The following is a 21,105-nucleotide window of genomic DNA, read 5'->3' on the forward strand; positions in this document are numbered from 1 at the left end:
GTCAGAATATTATTGACATTTCAAAAGTTGGATTTAGAGAATCAGTTTAAATAAATCACTCCAGGGTTTATTTACTTAAGCATGACTGCACCTCAGCTCCGGACATAGGTTACGAAATCCAGCCCTGCTTAGGTGATGCTATCATATCAGGACAGAAGCATTCAGCCAAACGTGACTTTGGCTTCAAGTGTGGTTCAGGAAACCTCTAACACAGAGGAATAAAAAAAAAGGATAAGGCACTGCTCACCGTTAGGATCAAATGTCCCTGTCAAATCTCACCCTGAAAATCATTCATGATGATATTTCTCTCCTTGGAAAAGTTTGTGCTCAACCAACCTAATAGTGTACCTGAGATCCGGAGCAGATGCAGCAACATTAGATCATGACATTCTAGCTGATCATGACAGTGACGTAATAGTGTCCATGACATAAGAATGGAAATAATAAAATATGCTTGAGTGCATAGTATGATATATATTTATTTTGGCTGTGTGCACGGCCCGTAGAGGCCGGGAACTTTTTGCATTTTGTAATAAACACGTACTGTCGTTAGGCCCGAAACAGATGAAGTGACAGAGTTGAGAGAAAAAAAAACTATTGTACCTCATATAAAACTCCACTTTCCAAATAGTACAGTCTACCATATAAACTGCTGCATACAGCCTAATGTAATGATGGAGCAGGCATGCCAATTGTCTATCTAAGACAGCTTTGGAGCCTACCCACATGAATCACTGTTCTTGTAGGTAGACAGCGAGTTACAAATCCCTCCTCCACCCCCCCAAAAAAAAAAACAAAGTTCCAATACTTTATTAGTATTCTTGATAATAGCTCATAGAAAACTAAGCAAACCAATTTTGGAAAGAATGAGAAAAAAAAGGAAATGACATAGCAAACTAGAACATCTTCAAAGTTACAAAAGGCAAAATGTAACTCAAAAACATCTGTACAAATACATACAAAATCTTGTCGGGTGTTGGGAACAAAATCAGAACATGTATACCATCGATCCATCTATAGAACACCATAACCACATATAAGTAACCTCACCTAGCTAGTATTGCATCCCTCATGCCCCAACTTAATAGCATGTACAAACTAGAAACGATGAGGCCGTATCAGCTATATATCCTGTGTATCTACGGGGAAAAACTGCAAACTGATACCATTTGAAATTATCAGGCTTTAAGAAACTTTTGATGCCATATGGCTGTACGAATTGCAGGCATCTTGTATTTGCCAAAAGAACGTCATCCAAATACATGTTACTATTGCTCGCTCTTGAACTGTAAGATTCCAATTGGCATCTGGTTAGCGTTGCTCAAGTCTGGTCTCGAGAATGAAGCTTGATTGCTGGATACGTTGTTCTGCCCTTTCTGTTGTGATGACATTCCTGCGTTCTGGTTGCCGCCCCGACCAACCGGTGGTTCATGGTTATGTTTTCCTTCATAGGTTGTTATGACAGCCTTAGGGTCTGATGAACACCTCTCAATGTGCTTCCTAACATTGCATCCAGCAAACGTGCACTTGTAGTAGCTCCTACAGGTACAGAGGAGTATCATTAGATAATGAGTGAATAGTGAAACAGTAATGTAAAAAAGTACCCCCCCCCCCCCCCCCAAAGTTAAGATAGTTTCAATGAATAATCTTACCTCTAGCTAACCCATCGTTTCTAGAAATATTTTATGAGGCTCAGATTACAGCTACTCTGTTTTTTTTTCCTCATTACCCTACTAGTGTACCCTTTCTTTCAAACTTCACCATCAAACAGTCTATGGCGGTTAACAATGCGTTGACTTGTCGTCGGCCTAGCCATGAAATTCATGACATCAATAGAATGGTTCAGATGGAGCATGTGATCTATGGTTAATTTTACACAGATGACGTCTGGCACTGAGGTTTTACTTAGTATCTAGATTTCAAATGTTTAAAAAAGAATGACACTGCTTTAGGACAGCATATAAACAGTGCACACTCTGCTGAGCACGGCCTAAGAGACGTTGGTGGTATGCACTTCATCACTGAGGCATCATTTCCACATGGGGCCTGCAGGGCATTCACACCCTGGTGCAGTTTCCCCAGGCTGGCAGCCCGCTCTTGCCATCGATACCACCATTCACTCACGCAACATATCGTGTCATTGATCAGTGGCTGCATGTAGATAACTCCAGGGTAAGTGGCTGCATGTAATTTGCAAATTGGGCTACAAAACATGAGGTCGAGTGGACTAAGCCATCCTGGATGCAGCCCATGTCCTAAGCTGCCCATCAATTCCATTATGTTTCTGGCCGTCCACCCCCTAACCATCTGACAACCAGAAAACTAATCGATAATCGGCCTACTAGAGTCGTAGCCCTTAGTTCAGTTCAGGACATCGACTAGGATGATTAATCGCGATTAATCAGACAACTTGATAACACTGCTTGCAAGTTGCATTGATGCATGAATTAGAGAATGTTGGTATCTGTATGGACTATCGATGAATAGTTCAAGGCCATACATAGGCAATTCCTAACATATTCCTTTTATTTTTTACAGGATTCCCAGCAGACTATAAGAGACATGAAAATGAAACCAAAATATATAACTTCAAAATGCTGAAATGAAATATTCTACATATAGCAGTGACTAGTAAAAGTAAGAATTGTAATATTATCCAATAGACGACGTGCGTTTGGTTACATTTTATCCTCCACAAAAGAAATATTGAACATATATATTGTGACATCAGCGCAGAGACAGACAAATCTTCATGTTGCCTACCCCTTACATTCCATATGGACTTTCCAAAAAGAGTGAACAGATATAAAAATGACACAAGATCATACTGAAGAGGACACAACATACCTTGGATGTGGATTCCCTTTGACTACCTTCTGCCCATACTTGCGCCATCTATAACCATCATCCAGAAGATCAACCTCACTGGTTGTTTGCACAATAATCTTAGGCTCTGACAAGGTCCTTTGTGAAGAAATGTGTATATTCCTGAGAGTTAAAGTAATTAATTTTATGAAACAACAATCGGATCATAGTGGAGTTGCATTGAAAGCTAAACTTACCTTCTTTTGCTCTCATTATCAGCGTCATCCACTTCATGTGGCCTTGATTCACCATCATCCATATCATCTCCGTCACTTAAACCAGATGCTTGCTCAGACATCCCATATATATTGTCCTGATCTCTCTTGGCAGCTGACAAGCCAGATGCGGTATCATTAGATTGTTCATTGTGATCAGCTGCTGAAGAGTTGCCGTCTTTTGCCCGCTTATTTGGTGGACGTTGGTGATTGTGTTTGCCTTTGTATATGATCTCAGATATCTGACCATCCTCTGCATGCTCTACCTTTTTCTTGACCGGGCAATTGGGATGAGTGCATTTGTAGTAGCTCCTTGGACAATCACTGCCCTTTACCACCTTCTGACCATATTTCCGCCAGTTATAGCCATCATCAGCAGGCTTATCAACAGGGGCATTAACTTGATACCTCTGAGACGCCTCAGCAGACTGAAAGGACGTGTTCTCATTGTTTGCTGTTGCCATTGTCATATCTGAAATTCCTGCCATACTGGCTGCAGAATTCATGTGCTGTAGAGCTCCAGACATTGTTGCAGCTGTGGAGAAAGATGGCTGTTCAAGGTGATCAAACATTCTGAGTGGAGAATGGGTTGCTTGGGCTGTAACTTGAGCCAAAGCCTGCTGGTGCGACATTCCAAAACCGCCCTGTATAAATATTGAATAGGTATTCATCAGAAAATTTCATTTCACTCTTTGTTCAAGACTAAAGCAGAAGCTCCAGAAATGGACACTGCTTAGGTAGGAAATACTGAACCAGAATTTATGACGGTTTTACAGTTCTTACCATCAGAATATCAGATAGTCAACTATGTGCCCTATTTACACTGGTTTACTTAGTTCAGGATTCATATGAACAAAATTACAAGTCCGACCACAAGTTTAGCCTCCAAATTGCTATATGGCCCTACCTACCAGATATTGTAAGTATGGAACGATGTTTCAACACAAACAATCTATGGACCTCTTTACAACTTTCTGCTGCAGAGCAGAGCAAATTGGAGGCCAGTATATATATAAACGCATCAAAATGAGCAACATGCTTCCAAATTACTCTATTCATAGATATGAATACCGAAAGCAAGAAGCACAAAACTTTTTTTTTTCACCGGAAAGTTGTCCGATCAGTATCTAGATAGCGTGCCAACTTGCAACCATCACGCTGGCAGTAGTACAATTATGTCACCACTTGGCATATCTAAAAGATCAAGAAGAATCACCTATCTATCTTAGTAGGCCAATATTATTCAGTGCCCTGCAGTGCCACACACAAATATAGTAAGGTGGCATATGGGCCTGATCACAACATGATCAGTACATTATATGTAACCATCTCACTAAAAGCACTGACGGAACAGCAAAAGTGCCACCTTTCAGAAGTTCCAGGTTCTCATGTTGCTTGAAAAATCCTTTATGTTTTTTTAGCATCATTCAAAAGGAAACCCCCTAGATGAACAGATTGATGTGCCCAGAATAAAGGGATGCCACAAGGGAAAGAAATGGAACCTGTTTCACAACAATCTATGAACTATGAAATAAAGAATATATAAAACCGTTGTTTGTACAAAAAAAATAGAACCGATACAACTCTTATCTCTCTTAATATCTCGTAGTAACGCTACCTTGGTGCAACACTATAAATACGTCAAAAAAAAAGAGACGATTATAGCAGATATACGGTTTTGGAATTTTATTAGTTGCTAGCAAGATCACACATAAACCGAGTTCAGCCAAGCTAATTAACTCAGAAGCGTAAACAACATTCAAAATTCTGTTTTATTTTCACACCTGAAACAAAACAAGAAAAGGTTGTAATATTTTCTTCCAGCGAGAGGTTCAAGCCACCGTGAGGACGTACCATGGCGGGCGAGAAGAGCAGCCCAGGGGAGTCGAACAAACCGGAGGGGCTGAGGCCGGGCGGCACCGTGAACACGGACGCGCCAGCGGACGCCGATGCCGGCGGCGCCACCGAGAGCGCCGGCCCGGCCCTGGCGACCCCGCCGCCTCGTCCCCTCTCCGCGTCATGCCGCTGCTGCGGAGGAGGAGGAGGCGCAAGGGAGCCGGTGAGGAGCTGCGTGAAGGTCGCGGCCCCGGCGGCGGAGGAGGACGCGCCTCCGGGGCCACCGCCGCCGTCGGCGTCAGAGGGGAAGAGCGCTGAGGCGAGCGTGAGCGGGCCGGGGCTGGTGTCCCCGGCGCCCGTGAAGAGCGATTCCGCCGTCGAGCGCGGCGGCAGCGCCAGGCGCGGTCGCGGTTGAGGCGGCGGACGCGCGGACATGGTCGCGGGATGCAATAGAGAGGGAGAGAGATAGGAAGGGAGAGAAAGAATTCCCCTCTGCTTCTTGCCTTCTTCTTGGTTTCCGACGTTGACTTTGGTGGTTTGTGAAGGTTTTTCGGGGTCGGGTGAGCAGGCTCTGACTTTGGATCTCTTCTTCCCTGTGCGGAGACGATCTAGGCGGGCGCAGCTTTTATTTGCTTTTTGCTAGATTTCTGCGTAAAGATATCTAAAGTATATATATTGCGTTTTATCTCTACTACTACATAAGTGACTACTGTAGGTGTTCACAATGGTGCACGTTGTGCCGTGGAGCACCCCGCCCCGCATCCCGCCTGCCTCGCCCTCCCCGCAGCAATCTCGGCGTCCCCCGCGGCAAGCTCGCCCTCCCCCGCACAATATCGTGCCCCCATCCCCTAGATCGGCGTCTGTGCCCCTGTACCGCTATCCTACCTCCATGCCCTGCCCACTACGCCCGCCTCCTGATGCCCCGCCACGGGTTCCCCTCCCCCACATGCACATAGCCCCCGCCCCTGTCTCGCCCGAACCAAGGCGCCGCCGAGCTCCTCCCTCGTCGCGCGTGCGCCGTGATGCTTTCGAGGCATGGGGAGGAAGACCGTGACGATGCAGTGAGAAGTCTGGATCAGGCACTGACCAGCACCCCCTACGCCCCCACCAGTCCTCGGGTGCCCCCGCCTCACCGCCGTTCCTCGTCACCCGTCGGCGCGACGTCGGTCCGCTGCAGGGAGAAAGGAGGAGGCGTCGGCAACATACGTTCGCCGCGCGAGGTAAGGTACTGCCCATCCCACCGTGCGTGTTTGCAGAGGAGATCCTCCGCCGTCTCATGGCCCCGATCGAACACTACTCGACCCTATTCGGTTCAGACCTAGCCCCCCACCGCCCGTCCGTCCTTCCGCACATGACTGCTCTCAAACCCTAACCCTCACCGTCGGTCCTTGTCACCCCGTCGTCATGCCCATTGGCAGGCCTCGGCGACCTCCGTCCGCCGCACGTGGTAAGGCCCTCAGTGATCAGGATATGCAAGGTACACATCTTGCTAACCCCATTGGTCATTGTCATCGAACTCTTTCCTGTTTAAATATCATCAATTTTGTTAGTTAAAGGTCCTATTTGGGCACATTTGGAGTATTCAGTCACATTGCAGGGATTGACCTGATAGAAAGGTTTTCCTGCTGTCTTTGATAAAAATGAAATGTTGGCAAGTCTTTTCTGGACAAGAGAAGTAATTAGATCCTTACATTGCAGTGTCCTGAAATAGTCGCATAATTCGGTGATCTCTTGCTGTGGCTTGGAGGAAATAGTATTTTAGGGTCAGGTGAACTCAAGTGTTATACAATATAGTGGCAAGATTACACAAAATTAGAGTTTTAGTTTTTGTTTCTCAGCTTCAGTGATGGGGGAGTGGACTACATGTTCCACCTTTTTGATATCATTGTAGTGCTTTTGTCATTTTTGGTTAAACTTGTAGGCTGAACTTGCATAGTGAAGTACTTCGGTAAAACTCAAAGTGCTTCAGAAATCAAAATATTGAGAGGAAAACTGATATTTAAGTTTTACGTGATTTTGGTTCTTGGAAAAGTATGTAAGTACTTATCATGGCAGAAATATGTTGCTCTTTTGAATTCCTTGGTATATGTACACTGGCAAGTATGTGAGATTAGCATATTTTCAATAGTTGCATTTTGATCATCATCCTCAGTTGTACTTTTTTAGGTCAGATCTGTTAAAGCATCAACATTAAATTTACAAACTTTTTTATTTAGTTGTTTCGGGGCATAAGGAACTCATCATATTATTGTACCCCCTGTCTGTGTTGTGCAATTAAGTTAAGATCCATCGTTGCAGGTGATGTTTGAGTTATTAGACAATGTTACTCGTAAGATTTTTAATATTCTTGTAAGTATCCATATCTATTGGTGGTATCACATTTATATTTTTTTTCAATTGAATTTAATACACGCCCACATTGATGTTTACAAAAAATGATGCTTGAGTTGTGTGTACGGCACAAGCAAATATTTATGTTGTTCTACCTCATATGCTTAATGTGTAATTCAGTAAATATCCATTAATACGGACCATAATGGAATTACTAGAAACTTATGTCCTCATGTTGTACTATATTTATATTGATGTTTTCAATGGTTATTACACTTTTTATAGAAACTTTGGGTAGAGGAGCTCATTCGCCATTGTTCCCTAATATGCAAAGTAAATTGTCGGGAGCCATTTGAGCTAATTTTTAGTCAACCATCTGTTCGAGTTAGCTTTTTCTTCCACATGTCAAGGCATGTTGCTTGCATAGTATTGAGAACTGAAAATTGATACAATGACACCGCAAATATAGTACAAATATATTGTGTTTTGTGCTATCACTATTTCAATTATGTCAACGCATGGAGTTGTATTTGATACTTCTTGTAGTATGAATTTCCACGTCCACAACATTGCTATGATTCATCCTTAAGAAAACTAAATATCTTTTTTCTGCAGTGGGTGCTCTCAATACTATTTTGGAGAAACAGAAGCTCTACAGCCAAGTAGATTACGTTTGGTTGTTTTATCGTACATCTCCTATAATTGTCCTTTCTACTCTGAAGCGAAACTGAACTGGTGCTGCGGATATTTCGTAGGTACACCTTTGGTTTGTCGACTACATTCCTTGGCCTCCTGCTGCTTTTTGACAGATCCGCATTGTTGAATATTATAATATGCTAATGCTAATTCTTTCATTAAGTGGTTTGAATTTACAGATCCTAAACTGGTTGTCACATTATCCAACTGATGTGAAAAACTATATTAGGCCTGGTTGTGTTATTCTAACTATTTACCTTCAATGCGTGCATCATTCCTCCAACCTCCAGGCGCCTACCCTCACCTACACGATGCTCACTCCTCCGCCATCAATCACAGATAGCAAGAAGGTGGCCGAGGATCTCCGCCACACCCTCCTCATCCGGTGCCGCTGCTCTATTCCTCAGTCCGCCCCCATTTACCTCGCCTGACCTCGCATGGATTCCTGCTTTCTTTTCCCCAACTCCACACGACGATCCTCCAACCTCCAGGAGAGCGCGACGCGATCCAATTGAGGTCCAGGGGGTGGGGGTGCATGCGCGCTGTCCGTGTGTTCCCCCTTGTTTCCAACCCAAGCCTGGCCGCGCCGCCGCTGGAAGTAATTACATGTAGCATGACTGAACACTGAATCATGAGTTGATACACTATAGACCACTATCTTTCTTTCCTGCTTTTTACCATGTCCATGTTCAGTCATTTGCTTTCTATTCGTTATGCATATCTTTGAGTTCATTTTTTTCTGCTCCAAAGGTGGCTGAGCGGTGTAACTCTGTCGATCCTCCAATTCTAAGAAAACTAAGATCTTGTACCAATTAACATTGTTGTTACTTGCCTTGGGTAATTTGAGTGTCCTAAAATTCAGTTGCCTCATATATGCGTGAATTGTGCCATTGAATTAGTTTCTCACAACCTCCTAATGCTGCAGAGCCTGTTCTTCCATCATCACAAATTGAAAACATGCTCTGTCAAGTTTGCATAGAGTCAAAGCAATCTCAGGATCCTCTTATCACATTGTTCCAATAGATATATGCCTGATATGGTTACATGCTAGGTGACTTGTTTTTTCTCGTGTTCTATCTAGGTTCATGGTTTTAGAGTTTTGATTGCATGTTTTGTTTTGTTTTGTTTTTCTTAAACCTTCTTTAAGTTCTTTCATTTAGATCTTACTTCCTTTCATCCTTTGTATTGTGGTGCTTTGTTATCATGTAATGTTAAAATTGTACCATGCTGATTGCAGATCCCTTTATGTTTTCAATTATCTTAAAAAGTAGAACCTCATTTGCTTGGCTAAACAATCAGTAGAGCCTAAGCACACAAGAGAAAAACAAACTGTGAGTGGTTCACCCTTTTTCTGATGTGGGTGCAGGAATAAGGAGCACATGTTATTGTGCACTTCAGAGATTTGCAACGCTGAAGAAATCTGTGAGTGGGTCTAGAGCTTAGAAGCTTCAAGTACAACTCATATTCTTCTCAAACTTGGTGCTAACAAAAGTATAGAATAACAATTAATGTTTTTGTATATCAATGTATTTTATCATATTGGATTCCGTAGCAACGCACAGGCATATACCTCTGAAACAAGCTATTTTATTTTTGCGGAACATCTAAGGATAATCCACCTATCACTTTTGTTGTTGCTGCCTGCGAAACTTAGGATGTGAATGTGACAGTCTTGCAAGTGTTTGGTCTTTCTGGAGAAAACCATGTTTTCGCAAAAGAAATGTGGAATACCATGCTACAGGTAATTACTTCTAGCATGGGTTGGAAACACTTGCAAGCGCCGCCGCTGGAAGTAATTACTTCTAGCTATAAATATGTGTTTAACTTATGATGAAGGTTTGCAGACGGACACAACGTCTTGGTGAGGTGGTCAAAGCAGCAGCGGCCGCCGCAGCTCGATAGGTGCACACTGCTCTAGAGTATTCTTTTACTTATTCATAATCTGCAAATCTCACAGTATTTTATAGTGACTGATTTTCTCCCTATTTGTGTATCAGCAAATCTCACAGTAGTTTATAGTGACTGATTTTAATTTATTCATAATCTGCAAACCTTCATCATAAGTTAAACACATATTTTCTTCCGATTTCATGTTTGTGCTAACCTGATATAAACCATTTGTGTTAACATGGTTAGACAGAACATGATTGTCTGGGTTTAAATTAATGCGTTAATCAATGTTTAGTTTTGTTACTTCAGTGTCTTCTTCTGCACTTTTTAGTTTTGTTACTTCAGTGTCTTCTTTTGCACTTTTCTGTCTGGTGGCTTATTCTGGGTTCTGGGTTGAGATTCTATTTTTCATGCCCTAGCTTGGCAAGAAAACTAAAGTTTTCTTTCAATTTGTCATTTTGGACAAAGTTACTTGACTTAGGCAGTATCTTTTTGTTCATACCAATTTAGTGAATTCTCAGTCCACAAAATAGCCTCTGAACCTGTTGTATTGGCAGCTGTGATGAATATTCATGGCAAAGAGCTAGAGACTTGCTTGTGCAAGTGGCTACACATGGAGAAAATACTAGCAATTCAGTATCGATCCAATCATATATGCAGGTTAATTAGTTGCTTTGGGGACAACACTCTCGGTTACCTGGCTTTTATTTCTCCAAGCTATTACAGAAAGTACCACAAATAGGTGACAATGCCAAATTAGTAATAACCATGACGATAAAATCAACCGATCACCATATTATTTGTAAACACAAATACTGCGTAACATATTCATGGAGTGTATGTATGTCATAAAATATCATATTTTTTTGGTTTAGTCAGGTTACAACACAAACTTACGGAGCAAACAAAGAACTGAATGCATATTGCAAGAATACAAACTAAGGGTGTATGCTATGTCATAGGTTCATGGTTTTTCTTCCCTTTCAGGTGACAATATCGTCATCTGGAGTTGTCGATCTTCTGGCAGAGATGACCCAACAACTTTCTCAACAACTTTCTCTTCGTCTCACCCTAATCTTCTGGCAGAGAATCGTCGTTCTCTCCATTATCACCTGCCTGCCTCCTTCATCATTCCACCGTATCGATCTAAACCCTAACCAATCACTACCATTAGCGTTTATATTCTTCCCAGCTCCGCTATCTACTGAAAACTTCCTTTGACAATAATGACATGTTGGGGGCCTTCGGCTTCCGAAGGTCCTCAAAAACAAGATTTAACAGTGTTTCTGGAGTATAATGTGTGAACAGGTATCTTCGGACTCGAGTCGATATCACAGTAGGAGAAGCCCAAATAATACGAAGGTTGATACAGCGCCGAAGATGTGAGCAGGAAAGCTTCGGCGTGGTAGCAGAAAAGGAAACCGACTTAAAGATGAAAAGGCTATTCAGACCTCGGTGGATTACTATAGAATTACTACCAAATGTAAAGGGCATGGATGTAATTTTATATGGGCTGTGTCCCGTGCCTATAAATAGGTGAACAGTACCCCCGTACTGTTCACGCTGACTTGGCATTTGCTTTTGCGTCACGCTTGTACTTTCACCTTCTTTCAAGCCGAAGGTACATTTGTAATTTGATATTATTTCTACTTTTCTATAATAATAATACAGAAATGAGTTGATAATAATACATAATGGTTTATGCTATCTTTTGTGTCTCATATGATTCCTTCTTCATTATTATATGTTGAATTTATGAAGGTATGTCCTTCATAACCTTCGTCCGAAAATCATTATGTCCTAAGGGAAATAATGCTTCGAAGGACGAAGGACTTTAACGTTTAACATTTCTTGTGTTGCCTTGTTCTTAATTCATAGCATTTGAGAACAAGTCCCCAACATTGGCGCCCACCTCCGTTGAACTCACTTCCACTCTTTGAGTTTTGAACACCTTCGGCGATCATAAACCTTCGCTATGGCGCCGAAGAAAGCTTCAGCAACTGGGGCTGCAGCTCTGCAACCGCTAGACCCCAATCAGGAGACTCTCTCCCTTCGGGAGGCCCGAAGCCAGAAGAGGAAGGTTGTCAGCCCGACACCGCCAGAGGATGAGCTAGACCAAGAAATCAGAGACATGGAGATGCTTCATCAACAGGTGCAGAGGAAGAAGGAAAAGATGGCCAGGCTAGCTGAACTGCAAAGGCAGATAGACGAAGCCTCTGAAGAAGTTCGTCATCTTACTCAGGATGAGCAGAACCGAAGGCCTCAGAATAAAGACCTTCATCAGGAGGGTTTCCTCAATGAAGATGACTGGTATGAGAATTTTCACCATGGAAATTTTGCTTTTGATGATGCTTCTCCTCTGTCCGCTGAGCTGCAGGCTACACCTTGGCCTCCGTCCTACAAGCCGCCTCAGCTTCCCATATTCGACGGCCATTCAGACCCGAAGCAGTTTTTGATGAGCTACGAAGCAACAATATCTTCGTATGGTGGCAATACTGCAGTCATGGCAAAATCTTTTGTTATGGCTGTCAGGAGTGTTGCTCAAACCTGGTATTCCTCCCTTCGGCCAGGAACGATCACTTCATGGCAAAAGCTGAAGGACATGTTGTTAACCAGCTTCCAAGGGTTTCAGACGAAGCCGGTCACTGCTCAAGCTCTATTCCAGTGCACCCAGGATCACGAAGAATACCTTCAGGCGTATGTCCGGAGGTTCTTGCGTTTGAGGGCACAGACACCAACAGTGCCCAATGAAATTGTCATTGAGGCCATGATCAAGGGACTTCGGCCAGGACCTTCAGCTCAGTACTTTGCTAGGAAGCCTCCTCAAACTTTGGAGAAGCTGCTCCAGAAGATGGACGAGTATATTCGTGCCGACAATGATTTTCGTCAAAGAAGGGAGGAGGCTTTCAGGTTTTCTGAAATGACCAGGGGCTTCGGAGGAAGATTTTATCCGAGGCATGTTAGGTCAATTCACAACTCTACTCAAAATGATGATAAGGGAAGTCAGCAGCAAAGGCCACAGTGCTCCTCACAGGCTTCGGGGCAACAACAAAGCTCCTTCCGGCCGCCAGCTCCAAGAGGCAGAGGCGCCAGGGGCTTCGGCGGAAGGTTTGGAGATCAACCAAGGAGAATATTTTGCTTGTTCTGTGGTGAAAACAAGGGCCATACCACCAGGATGTGCCATGTTACCATCCAGAAGCAAAAGGAGATAGCCGAAGCTGCAGCACAACAGGCTCAGCCGAAGCAAATCATGCACACTGCTTCGTATCATTCGCCTTACATCCCAGAATATGTAGGCAACCACCCTGCAGTTCTGTTGCTTCGGCGAGTCAACCTCAAGCTTCCTGGCAACAGCCTCCGCCTCCACCACCGCTGCAACAAGGCCAGCAGCCAGAAGGGGGCCAATATGCTCAACACCAAAGGGACTTCAGAGAACAGTCCGAAGCTCGCACAGTCAATAGCACTGTGCCAGAGTCGAAGCACATCTATTGACAAATATCCTACCTTGATAGTAGTCTTTTCCATTCAGTTTTATTTTCTGTGTAATAAAGAACATTTTTTAAATTTCATGTAATAGTTTCGTTGTTTGCCACAAGGAAAATATATTTTCTCCACAGGCTTAAGTTGTTGAAATTTAAAGATTTGCGATAACAAGGAGGACCTTCGAATTATCAAAAATTCTTCGAAGCAACAAAAAGTCGTTCTAAGGAACGCAGAGTAAGTTTGCTGAAGTTACAAAAAGCCGTTCCAAAGGGAGCGCAGTGTAAGTTTTCTGCTCCAAAGTCGTTTCAAAGGGAATGCAGAGCTTACAGCGAAAAATAAACGCTGATACCGCCTAAGTAAAAGGCGAAGCGCGAAAAGTCAACGCGAATACAGCTGAAAGTAAAAGGCGAAGAAGCTCCTAAGGGAGGCTTACAGCGAAAAATAAACGCTGATTCCGCTGAAGTAAAAGGCGAAGAAGCTCCTAAGGGAGGCTTACAGCGAAAAGTCAACGCTGATTTAAAAAGATTATGTGTTTTATTACAGGGATGTGCATGTGTCTTCGGAATAAATACCATTTTACATAGCATAATATCATCACATCATTTCGCATGGCATAAGCATCATACATCATGCTGCATATGGCACAAGAAGGGGACACAATATCGATCTTCAGAAGAATGTTTTGAAAAAGGGGAAAATCATGCTAAGTCACAAGGAGATACACTATTGATCTTCGGAAGTGTAGCTTCGGAAAATATCTTCACGAAGCTTGGATATTCTTCATCAGAACACTACGGATATTGTTGTGATAAATGAAAATTCTTCTTCATGAAGCATGAAAAGAAGGGAAGGTGTTTTTTCGTCAAAGACTCAAAAACGGTACGTATGTAAAATTTCATGCATCGTAAAGAATTGAACCATTAAAAAAAAGACAAGTATATTACATTCAGGATTACAAGATATTATACATATTATATTTCAGATGTTTTTACAATAGCACCTAGTCTTCCCTAAGTACTACTTCCGTAGCTTCATTCAGGAGTTGATTAACAACTTGATCCATGATAACTTCAGCCATCTTTTTAATTTCATCGTCGTCTTTCGGGGGAGGGCCCGGAGACGCTTTAGTAGGATCTGAGGGAGGACAGGATACAGCTACATTGCTATTACAAATTGCAAACGAAGTTTAAAATCAAAAATTACAACACAATAAAAACCATTAGTTAATACCTATTTGCCCTTCGGGCTCTGCGCTTTTCTCAGCAGCCTCTGCTACTTTTCTAGCATCATGGATGCCCTTTTCGCTTTTTTGGATAATTTCTCGGGCCATTTCTCGACCACCATTGTCCCAGACATCGGTGAAAAATTTTCCACCAACCATGCTAGCTTCGGCTGAAGGATCTTTTGCATCTTCGAAGGACAAGGTAGCTTCGGATTGCGCTAAAATCTTTACATGCTCGCAGCCCTTTTTCTCCAAAATGGTGGCAATCCCCCTGGCACCCGAAAAAGCACATATGTCCCCACGACTATTTAAAATTTCCTCGAAGGCCTCAGCTTCGTGATTAATCCATTCGATGGGATCTTCGGGGTTGCCTCTTGTAAAGTTTTCTTCGCTCGAAAATGCGCCAACGCTGGCGAAGCTAGCTTTCATTTTCTTAACACACTCCATAGATTTGTCGTAGCATCTTTTCTTGGACGAACGAAGCTCTTCAACAGTTCCTTCTAAATGATTTGCCCATTGGTCGCTAAGTTCTCGCCTCGTTTCTTCAAGTATGCGTTCCTCTTTAGCTCTGGCTAGTTGTTTTCGAAGATCTTCAATTTCACGCTTCTGAGCCTCAGCTTGACCTTTAAAATTAGCTTCGTCTTCTTTTATTCTATTTATCAATGAATGCAATATTTTATCTTTTTCGAGACCTTCGTTCCTTAGTTCAATTACTTCGGAACGAAGGTTGCTCAGGGCCATAACACACCCTTCATCTTCGGCATCTTTTTGGGCCCTAAGGGCATTACTAAGTATAAGGCCCTGCAAAGAAAAATGTATGTGCGTCAATAAATTTAAGAAAACGAAAAATTTTGGTTTCAAGAAAAAATACAAAGACCTCATTTTTTGCACCTTTAAGCTATTGTACGCCAAGCTGTCGGCCAGCTCGTTTTTCGACAACACCGAGAGCCCGTCTTCAAGTGTTGGGAATCCGAAGCTCTTGCTCATCTCCCGACAGACAGAAATCTCCTTGCTGTCAGGGAGACAATACAAGAAGTCTTCTTCTCTGCTGCCGTTGAATATCAACGCCCCCTTTGGATATTTCAGTTTTTGGGCGTAAAACTGGGCCTCTTGCTTTTCTTTTTCAGACAACTTTTTCCCTGAAGCATGTCGAACAATATAATCAAGGACTTTGGGGGATGCTTCGGGGGCAACAGCACTGATTTCTTCAACAAGAATTGGCTCTGTCATTTTTTCTTCCTCGGTTTCCAAGGATTTTACCTTCGTGGGCTCTGAAGGCCCAGCTTCAGTCTCAGTTTGTCGCTTTGGAGCTTCAGCATCAAAGATTTCAGTTTCTGCTTTGGAAGTTTCAACAGTCTTCTTTGGAGTCGTGCTTGAGGACTCAATTGTCTCCAGAACATCTAGCACAGTGACCATTCTTTTTATTTGCGCTGGGCCCTTTTGGTTTTTTGTTGTCTCAACACTTGCTGAAGGACTTAAAATTTCCAATATTTTCGTTCCTTCAGTACTCAGTTCTTTTGCTTTCTCTGCTGAAGGTGCTTCAGCTTTTTCTTCGAACTTCGGCTCTGAAGTTAGTTCTTTAATTTCGGTGGCCGAAGAGGTTTCACCGGTGAACTCAGGCACTATAGTTGGTTCATTGTAGCGTGGCCGGTGTGTGAGAACTTTTACCCTTTGTCTCTTCGGTGCTGGCTCGCTGGGAGCGGCTGAAGCAGTTTCCTGTGCAGAAGTTGCGCTTTTTCTTTTTTGGCCCCGCGTTGGATACTGGTAGTCGGGGTACACGAACCCAATTGCGTCAAACACTCGGTTTAGTCTTTTCTTTTTCCGGCCTCCGAAGGCTGCTGACAATGCAGTATCTTCGGCCTTTGAATAAACCCCAAGTAGTTCATCACTTACATTTTCAATGCTTTTTAGCCAGTCATCATCTGGCTCTACGAATTTGTCTCCGAATTTGAAAGTATACTTCAGCCTGATAAGTCCACCTTCGTCAGCCTCCTTTATAGTCTCTTGTGGCATTTCCCATTTTTCCGCGAGCGGCCATACTCTGAAGGCAATATGCTCTTGGACCAAATCTCTCGTTCCAATAAAAGAACAAATAACTCCGAAGGCTCTCTGGCATTCTTCGGCAGCTTCATTCATTTCAACCTTCGGCCTCCGCAGGCCGAAGCTTTGCCAAATAGGGCGCATAATTATACCTTTAATATCTTCCCGTGTTTTCAGGTCATCCAGTCGCCGGGCCATCTCTTCCGAAAGGTTGGCACGGGACAGCTTGACCCAGACCGAGAAATGAAACTGTAGCAGCCAAAATTATTGTGATACTGTTCCTTACCCCAGGGTTTTGTCTCGTATGATAATTCGTGTATGTTGCAGAAACTTTTCGCATCAGGTTCCAGACCTTGGCTTCTCACGGCCCACACGAAGATATTCAGCCTTATGATTGCTTCGGGGGTAAGTTGGTGAAGATAGACTTCAAATATTTTCAGCACCTCTACGACAAAGTTGCTCAGGGGAAATCGTAGTCTAGCTTTCAAAAAGCTTCGGTACACTACGACTTCATTTTCTTCAGGGTTCGGACAAGTCTTTTCTCCTTCGTCGGCCCTCACAACGGACAAGTCCCGGAAATATCTTCCCCTCATGTTGACAAGATGATTTTCTTTGATACTTGATTTGCCGAAAACCGCATGGCTTGGTCGCCAAGGGCGATCTTCGGAGTCTTCACCACCACTATCCACATCATAACTGTCGCTGTCATCAGTATCTTCAGACAAACCTTCTAAAATCTCTTTGGTGATTTTTTCTGTATTGGTCTTCGACATTGCTATAAGAAACCCCAGTTTTTTCTCTTCAGAGAGACTCAGCTTCATCTCGGCAGCAGCCTTCTTATCTTTAGACATCTTCGGAAACACTAAAAAACCGTTTTCAACGCCGAAGCTTAAAAACTTAAAAAGCTAAGCAAGTCTTGGTGCGCAAGAGCTAAAAATTGAGTGAGCAAGAGCAGATGGCAAGAGAGCGTACCAAATGAGCTCGCGGTATGCTCTTATTTATACGCCCAGTGCGTTGAAAAGTGGAAGACCCCGCTTGTCAGTGAATGTTGCTATTCTAGCAAAGGGAAGGTGTTTTTTCGGACCTTCGGCTTAAGGCCTTCGTCCATGTCGCAATCTAAATTTATTATTCTAACAAATTAATATTGCGAGGGGCTACTGTTGGGGGCCTTCGGCTTCCGAAGGTCCTCAAAAACAAGATTTAACAGTGTTTCTGGAGTATAATGTGTGAACAGGTATCTTCGGACTCGAGTCGATATCACAGTAGGAGAAGCCCAAATAATACGAAGGTTGATACAGCGCCGAAGATGTGAGCAGGAAAGCTTCAGCGTGGTAGCAGAAAAGGAAACCGACTTAAAGATGAAAAGGCTATTCAGACCTCGGTGGATTACTATAGAATTACTACCAAATGTAAAGGGCATGGATGTAATTTTATATGGGCTGTGTCCCGTGCCTATAAATAGGTGAACAGTACCCCCGTACTGTTCACGCTGACTTGGCATTTGCTTTTGCGTCACGCTTGTACTTTCACCTTCTTTCAAGCCGAAGGTACATTTGTAATTTGATATTATTTCTACTTTTCTATAATAATAATACAGAAATGAGTTGATAATAATACATAATGGTTTATGCTATCTTTTGTGTCTCATATGATTCCTTCTTCATTATTATATGTTGAATTTATGAAGGTATGTCCTTCATAACCTTCGTCCGAAAATCATTATGTCCTAAGGGAAATAATGCTTCGAAGGACGAAGGACTTTAACGTTTAACATTTCTTGTGTTGCCTTGTTCTTAATTCATAGCATTTGAGAACAAGTCCCCAACATGACACTTCATCACTTGCCACCTTGAAATATTGGCTTATAGAAGAAATATCCTTGTCTAAGGCAAAGACGTATGTACATTACAACCTCTCAGTTAATTTGATAGATCGCTTCTAATGTATTTCATTTTCTCTCTTAGGCCTTGATCGTGCCTTTGTGCACATATTTTTTATATATTTATTATTTAATGTAAAAATATGCGGGGGACTCTTGTCACACCCGGGCTTTAAGGGTCAAAGCCGGGTGCATCTCATACATGCACCAAAGAAGACAACATATATAACAACAGAGTGTATAGAGATAAATGTCACAATCATCAGAGTACTTATTACATAGCGGAAGACTTACAAAAATAAAAGATAAATATAACAGGATCTAAAATCCATCATTGGCGCCAGAAAGTCAACTAGGAGACGCCACCTAGATCGAATCGAACTCCTCGATATGTGGCTCCACTTGAATCACCTATTCTTCTCCTGTGGGGGGTGTGAGACAGCAAGGGTGAGCTTACACATGATCATAGCTCAACAAGTTGTGAGGAATAATGTGGCATGAACTCACCAAAGGTGAGAGTTTATGTGAAGTGTTAGGCTGATTCAACAATAGGGGTTTAAAGCTGAGCATTGCTTTTAATAAGTTGGTCAAAATTTTATTAGCAGTTACTAAGTATAAGTAAATACCAAACCTTAATAAAAATAATAGAACAAAATTAATAAATAATCCCATGCAAATGCAAATGACAAAATTGAGTTTAGGTTCCATAAATTAATCATGCGAGAGTCCTGAGCTGCTCATGACCGTGAGCTCGGCTAGTATACCAGTTTTACACTCTGCAGAGGTTGTACCCTGTACCCACAAGTCGTGTATCCCATGTCGCCAGGGTTAGCTAGACCCTTAGACACTACCGAGGTGAATGGCTAGGGATCCACTACGAGGCCTTTACAAAGTTCCACTAGCTTCCGAAAACCCGCTACAGTTTATGGGAAGAGCACTTGCAAGAATCCCCCGTCTGACCGCCATCGCAGCAAAATCAACCCGAGAACCTCGTTGCATGCAATCCCCTACTGCCCTTGCCGCTTTCGGGTAAGGTAGTCTTCCACTAGCTTTCCTAGTTAGTTGGCCAAGGGCATCCCATTAAACCCTTGTGGTGGCATGTGTTTCTCAAGTTAAGCTCCATGTTCCAATTAACATTAATGATCTTGACATGAACATAAATAGAATAACAAAATAACTGGAACATGGGTATAATGAAATATTATCCCAAAACCATGTAAAGCAATAGCAAAGCTACCCAAGTGATTCAGGGATAACAAGGTAAAGAGATAAACAATCTAGGGTGACCTATTGGGTCCCATCAAAATTAAACCTATGCATGGATAATGACATTAAAGAGCATTATTGGGTAATAAAAGTGGTCAAGGGCACAACTTGCCTGGCACTTGAGATTCCAGGTACCAACTTGCTTTTCAGATGACACGTGTCCTCGCGCTAGTCGTAGCAATACAAACAAACATGGTATAGATAAAATTAACATCACACCAAACATAAGAACAAACTGAATAATAATAACCTACGCGAAGGGGTTATGATTTTATAGAGAATTTATGGGATTAAAATGTTAAGCTATATTATAAATTGGTTAATATAAATCTTATAAGAGGTTATTCTATAAATAATAATCTCTAAGTCATTATTTGATTAAATATCATCAAGTCAAATTATAACCATAAGATCAAAAGTTAATCCAATAGACATAGATTAATCCAATTAATATAGGATAAATAGATATCTAATATAAAAGTATGAGACATGTATAATAAATGTTGTTACTGCGTAATAAATATTTATACGAGATTAACGCAACTCGAACGGGTCAAATTGGAATTAAAACGAAGGAGTTATGGATTTTCTAAGGTTTCATGTATTTGACATGAGATTAACTAGGAGATCAATTTTATTATTGTTTTATGTCAAAACATAGGCAATAGGTGATAAACAACATTATTACAAAATTATAGAAATTGGAATGAACCAATTTGGACTTCATATGAATTTTCTATGAATTAAACAAATTTCTAGCACTTAATTATACATTAAAATCTTTTTATAATTTAATTTCCCTGGTTTTATATTACTATGGACCAGGCCTCAATTATAGAAAAGTGCAGGGGCGACTTCGCAAGTATTCCCGTGACTCAGGCGAATCCCTATGCGGACGGTGGGTTATTTCCTCAGAACCCCGAGGGTTTAAACGAAAAAGGACCGGCCGAAAGGGTAACCACTAACTGCGACCGTCCGATTGGAAATCAGGGGCTCGGATTAGATCACCACACTCGCGAACTGGTACACACAACTGGCCATCAGATCAAGATCCTACGGCTACGATGAAAACAAAGTCATAAACTCCCATGGCCGTTGATCTGCCCACCGACGGACACGATCATCCGATTGAATCGGTCTCGCCCTAATCTAATCGCGGTCGTTCACGGTGATCCAACGGCGCACGCAGGTCATCCCCAACCCGTGCCCAGACAAGGTGGCACCGCCCACACTTGCGGCAGCGAGTTCGCCGGCGCATAAGGATCCGGTGCCCGATCAACAATCCCCCCCCACGAATCCGAAACGATGCCCAAGTCCACCCGAACTCACTAATCTAGCAATTACTAGGAATCGTGCAATGTAACCATCCATCTGCGGTGAGC

General features: G+C 42.5%; 1 protein-coding gene across 1 annotated transcript; it reads right to left on the reverse strand.

Moving 5' to 3' along the window:
• Positions 1 to 931: 931 nt before the first annotated feature.
• On the reverse strand, positions 932 to 5,456 carry LOC100191937 (uncharacterized). Its single transcript, NM_001137361.1, has 4 exons — positions 4,935 to 5,456; positions 3,063 to 3,724; positions 2,848 to 2,988; positions 932 to 1,539 (listed from the first exon to the last, which is right to left on the reverse strand). The coding sequence occupies exons 1-4, from the start codon at positions 5,349 to 5,351 to the stop codon at positions 1,269 to 1,271; spliced, it is 1,491 nt and encodes a 496-aa protein (NP_001130833.1). The 5' UTR covers positions 5,352 to 5,456; the 3' UTR covers positions 932 to 1,268.
• Between the last annotated feature and the right edge of the window lie 15,649 nt (positions 5,457 to 21,105).

Source organism: Zea mays, chromosome 6, assembly GCF_902167145.1.
Source record: "Zea mays cultivar B73 chromosome 6, Zm-B73-REFERENCE-NAM-5.0, whole genome shotgun sequence".
In the NCBI taxonomy this organism is placed as follows: Eukaryota; Viridiplantae; Streptophyta; class Magnoliopsida; order Poales; family Poaceae; genus Zea; species Zea mays.

Coding starts and splice junctions, on each gene's coding strand:
- LOC100191937 (NM_001137361.1), bottom strand. CDS start 5,351: ATGTCCGCGCGTCCGCCGCCTCAACCGCGACCGCGCCTGGCGCTGCCG. Junction 3,725..4,934: donor TGCTCTTCTCGCCCGCCATG/GTACGTCCTCAC, acceptor ATATTTATACAG/GGCGGTTTTGGAATGTCGCA. Junction 2,989..3,062: donor GATAATGAGAGCAAAAGAAG/GTAAGTTTAGCT, acceptor TTTAACTCTCAG/GAATATACACATTTCTTCAC.